General features: G+C 42.1%; 1 protein-coding gene across 1 annotated transcript in view; it reads right to left on the bottom strand.

Moving 5' to 3' along the window:
- Window positions 1-1,547: 1,547 nt before the first annotated feature.
- The window catches only part of ADGRA3 (adhesion G protein-coupled receptor A3), a 45,786-nt gene continuing 41,333 nt past the window's right edge, over window positions 1,548-6,000 (bottom strand). Inside the window, exons 17-19 of the mRNA XM_081924365.1 lie at window positions 4,815-4,960; window positions 3,235-3,330; window positions 1,548-3,136 (exon numbers count right to left, since the gene is read on the bottom strand). Coding sequence (XP_081780491.1) covers window positions 1,888-3,136; window positions 3,235-3,330; window positions 4,815-4,960 — 1,491 coding nt within the window. The 3' untranslated portion in view covers window positions 1,548-1,887. The remainder of the gene's footprint in view (window positions 3,137-3,234; window positions 3,331-4,814; window positions 4,961-6,000) is intronic.

Raw genomic sequence — 6,000 nt, 5'->3', positions numbered from 1 at the left:
ACTCTGAATTCAGCTGAGATCACATAAAAGGACAGAGGGAAGGGATACGAATCGAGGGAATTCATTACTAACTTGTCATTGCAAAGGTGGGAGGCAGGTCACTTACAAAATTGATTTAACTGACTAAAAAAAAAAAGACCCAGTTAACAGAATTTTTACTGCAGAAAGGAGCTGTATGAAAAGTCTTCCATTTTCAAACCAAAAGACATACACACATCAGCCAGGTAGAAGAGTGTCATTAAAAATGAAGTTTTGATGGATGATTGGGTGGTAGACAAAGAGATAATGCATTATCTTCAATTAAGTGAAGAAGTGACTCCAATAGAAATGGATTACATCCATTAGGAGAGCATCAGTGTGGCCTAGAATGTAAGCTTTTATGTCTAGGTTCATCAAAGAAAGCCTCAGCCGCTGAGCATTCTTGTGTTTAACCTCTGTTTTCGCTCTGTAAAATGGAAATATCACCAACATGCATTACAAAATTACTGACAGAATGAAGACCTTGTACGGCAAAGCTTCCTGCTTACTAAAATTGTTTTACTGCTTTCAAAATTGTCAACAGATGTCCCTCTGGAACTGAACGTTAAAGAAAATGAAGCAAAACTGGAATCTAAGTGGCTTTGGAGCTGAAGAATGAGGGAACACCATATATTGTCATTATTGTGTTGTATTTCATTTTGTGATTCTACCTTTGTTTTTAATGCTAGATTTTTATTGTTTAGCTACTCTAGACTCTCATGGCAGGAAGGGGTGCACTTAAGAATTAAAATAATAAGGTCCAACATTTGGGGCTTATGCTTCTTGCACAGAAGTCCCCTTGCACTTTAGTAAATAACTTTTTTAATCGAGGGGTGGTTTTCGAAAAAGGTCAAAACCCCTCTAGGCATGTCCACGTCTTTTGGTATGCATAAAACAGCTCTCTGAATCCCAACTTCAGGTAGATCATGCTAACATCTCAAGTTTCAGACTTCAAGTTTCAAAACATCACTCACCAATAACTCTGAAGTTATTGCTAAAGGGAAATCTGAATGTTAAACATTTGCCAGCCAGTTTTTATTGATATGTTACTGATGTTTTTACTCCTGGTTTTTCTACTGTTGTTGCACTATTTTTATGTTGTGTAAGGTTGTACACAGCCTTGCTGTATCTCCTATGGAAGTGTGGTGTGAAAATAATTAAATAATACCCTGCACACTCATGTAGCACAAAAAGCCTGAATGAAAACTCACTTTGTCAAGTAGAAGTGCTGAATGACATGAGTTCTGGCTGTCTTCTGCAATTGAGGGAAAGGCAGTACAAACTTAGCAGAACACACACAACTTTCTATAAAGAACCCTAATAGATCAGGATGTGTTAAGTGCAGGGCCCTTAAACTTTTGAATTGGAAACATTTTAATAGATTTTTTTTTCTTGTGCAAGGAGGTCCTGGATAGAAGCACCAGCCCAGAACTTACCATTTTGGCAGTGTGTTTTTTCTCGGCAACTGTAATGTCAGATTTTAGGCACAACACCCCACCACCTGACCGTCTCAACCAATATTGTGCATATGGATTTTTGAGAAAGTTATTTATTTTACACATTTAAATATAAAAGTGAAATGTAATGGACATACCTAAGAGAGAGAACGTTAACATGTAAAAAAATACTGTCCAATTCTGCATCTCAAAACAGAATCTTATAATGAAAGATTCACAGAGGAGTAAAAGATCTCCTGCAAAAATGTCGCAGGTATACTTTTAAAAAGTATAAAATATTTTAAAATGGCAGCTCTCTCCTACCCAATACTCTCCCCGCTCAACGTACCCATGTCTGTAAACTGTGGAAAATTATTCATAGCACGGAAGAAAAGTTCCATTTAAATCCTTTCAAGGATAATGTCCAGTGGCACTACACAGTAGTTTCATGTTTCCATAACCCAGTCCTGATATTGCCAGTGCTGTCAGCAGTCAGTAATGTCGTATCCTGGGCACTGCTTTTTAGTGGCCCGTTCTGGACAGCCAAATTTAAGCCATAGGACTTCTGCTGCCCTTCCAGCTCGGCCACTATGGGCTTCCTAAGTACATCCTTTTTGAAGTTTGTTGGCACTGTCTTTTCAGTATTCCTATGTCCTTTCTGAAGAGTGCTGCAAGCATCACCACTGCTGTCTTGCTGAGACTGGTTATACTGCCGCTCCCTGTAGGCCAAATAAGCTCTTCGGCTCCTTGAATGCCCTTCGCTGATACTTTGGCGAGGTTTGGGCATGCCATTTTGGATGCTTCCTTCCACGCTGGTGGGGACATCGTAAGCATACTCCCGCAAGACCGTTAGCCTGCTGGCACGATGCCCTTTACTCCTGTTTTTGTGATGGCGACCTGGGTGCCCATTTGTCCGTAAAGGTACCTCTAAAGGGGCCACGTGCATTTTGATCTCATTGTCTACCGAGTGCTCAGTAAGGCTGTTATCGAGTGGAGGGCCTGTGTTCAGCGCCAAGGGGCTTGCAGGACACTGAGCTGCTGCAGCCTGTATATTGGTCAGCTTGCAGCCCGGAGAAGAATTTTTTAAGCTTGGCGCACTTTTATTAGTGCATGACGACTCTGCACTGCTATTGGTGCACTTGGCAGGTTCCCCATTTGCCCCGCTCGCGCTGGAAGAGGGCTGAATGTTAACTTGTACCGAATATGTGCTCCTTCCAGGGCAGCAGGTTGTGATCCAAGCATGTCGGACATCTTCCCGGTTGATGCAATGGTGTGTTATTAGGAAACCACTAAGAGTTAAACACACAACTCCAAAAAAGCAGCTAAATACCAAATCCAAGGGGTAATATAAAGAAACAGCAAAGGCCCCGACAATCCACAGGGCCACGTACAGAAATAAAGTGAGGCTCACGCCCAGAAGCTGAGCATGGAAGCTGTGCTCATTCTCCAAAGCTGAAGTGGAAACCAGCGACACAGACATAGAATCCTGGTGGTTGAGGTCACTATGTTCATTGGTAGCTAAACGCTGCTGCTCCTCAGCTGGCTCTTTAAGTTCAAATTTACGCTCAGGGTGCCTCTTCAGTTGTATAAATATGCTGAGAAAATACATGCAGTTAACGAAAATAATGAAACTGGAGGGTCCATAAAATGCTCCCAAGCTTGGTTCCCATGCCATCCAACAACTGCAACAAGACAAAAAAAGCAAAATGTGAGAAAGGCATCTGCTTTCATGTTACTCTTAATAATAATTTCAGTTAAATATATCCAACCAAATACTCACTATGCTGCCTGAGGCCTGCTTCCGTAATTCCTTATATTTGCAGCAGCTGTTATCCCACAGACTATCACAGGGATGCCACCACCAATTAGGTAGAACCTAAAAAACAAAGCAGATGCCAGTTAGTGGTTACAACAATTAAAGGCACACTCCAATTCCGTAGCACGACTGGAAAGCTCGCCCCAGTTCTTAGGATGGGATAGCACATGGAAAGCAGTATCTCCCCCCCCCCCCCCGCCAAAGTTTAAATGCTGGTGGTTGCTCAGCAGAAAGCTGAACGGCAGGGACTTCAAGGTAGCTGTTTCTGAAATACTACCAGAGCCACATGCGGGACTAGCTAGATAGATGAATCAGCATAGTCTCAAGTCATGGATGAGAGAGGATGGGATTGGGAAAAGGGGTTTGGCTTTCTCAGACCAGGGTTGGGGAACTTCAGACTTGCTGGTCGAAAGCAGGCCTCCCTTCCTCCACCCCCACTGCTCTCTGACTGATTTTCACCTTCCCTGGGGGTTTTTCTGGCTGGCTGGCATGTATCGAACTCTGATAATGCGTCTTGCTTGCCTAGATTCAGGATAGAGAGGGATGTGCAAGTGTGTGTAAAGGTAACCTGTTCATTTACTGCTCTGGCCCTGCACACCAGAGGCTTGAAGCCCCCAGAGGGTTTCCCATTAGGGAATTTTGCCTTCTGGTGCAAGAACATTCTCCACCCAATGTCAGGTACTGGCCCACTCTGAGTAGCAGTGGTTCTGCAGGATGTCAAGTGAGAGTCTTTCCCATCACCTGCTTCCTGATCCTGCCCAGAAAGCATGTGGTCTGCTACTGAGCTAAGGCGTCTGCCCCAGCTCCTTCAAAAGCAGGGCTATACAAGGAATATTCCAAATGGATTTTACTTCTTGTGCTCTCTTAGGCATGCATGAGAAAAAATATTTTGTATGACAAATTAACACAACGAGGCTATAAAGTTCCATTCAATTTTGGGGGGAAAACTGATCAGTTTCTGCCACCTTGTGGACAAAGCCAGATTAAACTAGTTTAATGGACAATGGCTGAAACATCTGTATGAAATAATTTCTGGTGAAGTGCACACCAAGAGTTTATCCAGTTTGCAACCTGCTTTAGCATATAATGGAAGTTGGCTTGAATACAGTTTTACCTGTTCTGCTTAATTTCATGGCTTTATTATAACTGCTCCTTTTACTGTCTTATTTCTGTAGTGTTTCACTTATTTACTGTTATTTATATATTTACTGTATACTATCCTGGAACTGAAATCTTCTAAAATAAAAAAATAATAATCTTCATCAGCTTGTAAATCATAAACACTGAAAGGGAGTAAGTCAACCTAAAATATTTACATATGCTTTCTGATCTCATCTTGACCACCACTAGAACAACAAGCTACTCTCCCCCCGTTATACCCCAAACTTGGCACCCATGGCGATACTCTAAGCATGCTGGTCATTTTTATGTTCCTCAGTCTTTCCCTAATATCCACCTAGAACTTGCTGAGTTCCATTCAAAGTAGAGAAATCCCAAGAACAACACACTGATTTAAGCAGAAGCTAAACAATAATATTTCTTACCTAAGCATCGGCCTAGGAGGTGGGGGCGGTTCATCAGGATCTTGACACCTCTTTGCCTTCCTAGTGACTTGCTTATAGATGTTTCTAGAAGTGACTCCTGTCCACAGTAACGTGGCAAGTGTAGAATAGTGCAGAATTATCCCAACCTGAAAAATATACAATAAGACAATTAAGGCATTTGCTTAAGAGATATACGGTCTATTCGTATGTTTAACACACACAGGCACTCAAGCACTTCTTCCACAACCTAGGTACCAACTTAAGCCAATACCTACTTGTTTAATTATGGCAAGTTAATTTTTAACTCATGGTTGGACAACTTGTTTTGTAATGATCGTTTACCGCCCTTATAACCGCTAGTAAGAAAGAGTTCTTAAAGAAATGCGAGTGCCTGATCACCTCATCTGTCTCCTGAAAAATCTGTCTGTGGGACAAGAAGCTACAGTTAGAACTGGATATGGAACAACAGATTGGTTCAAAATTGGGAAAGGAGTATGGCAAGGCTGTATATTGTCTCCCTGCTTATTTAACTTATATGCAGAATTCATCATGCGAAAGGCTGGGCTGGATGAATCCCAAGCCAGAATATTGCCGGAAGAAATATCAACAATCTCAGATATGCAGATGGCACAACCTTGATGGCAGAAAGTGAGGAGGAATTAAATAACCTTTTAATGGGGGTGAAAGAGGAGAGTGCAAAATATGGTCTGAAGCTCAACATAAAAAAAAAAACTAAGATCATGGCCACTGGGCCCATCACCTCCTGGCAAATAGAAGAGGAAGAAATGGAGGCAGTGAGAGATTTTACTTTCTTTGGCTCCATGATCACTGCAGATGGTGACAAAAAGTCACTAAATTAAAAGATGCCTGCTTCTTGGGAGAAAAGCAATGACCAACCTAGACAGCCTCTTAAAAAGCAGAGACATCACCTTGCCAACAAAGGTCCGTACAGTTAAAACTATGGTTTTCCCAATAGTGATGTATGGAAGTGAGAGCTGGACCATAAAGAAGGCTGATCGTCGAAGAATTGATGCTTTTGAATTATGGTGCTGGAGGAGACTCTTGAGAGTCCCATGGACTGCAAGAAGATCAAACCTATCCATTCTGAAGGAAATCAGCCCTGAGTGCTCACTGGAAGGACAGATCCTGAAGCTGAGGCTCCAATACTTTGGCCACCTCATGAGAA

The sequence above is a fragment of the Podarcis melisellensis genome (assembly GCF_964234715.1).
Source record: "Podarcis melisellensis genome assembly, chromosome: 9".
Lineage (NCBI taxonomy): Eukaryota > Metazoa > Chordata > Lepidosauria > Squamata > Lacertidae > Podarcis > Podarcis melisellensis.
The sequence above is the reverse complement of the archived record's forward strand: the minus strand, read 5'-3'. Positions and strand labels throughout refer to the sequence as shown.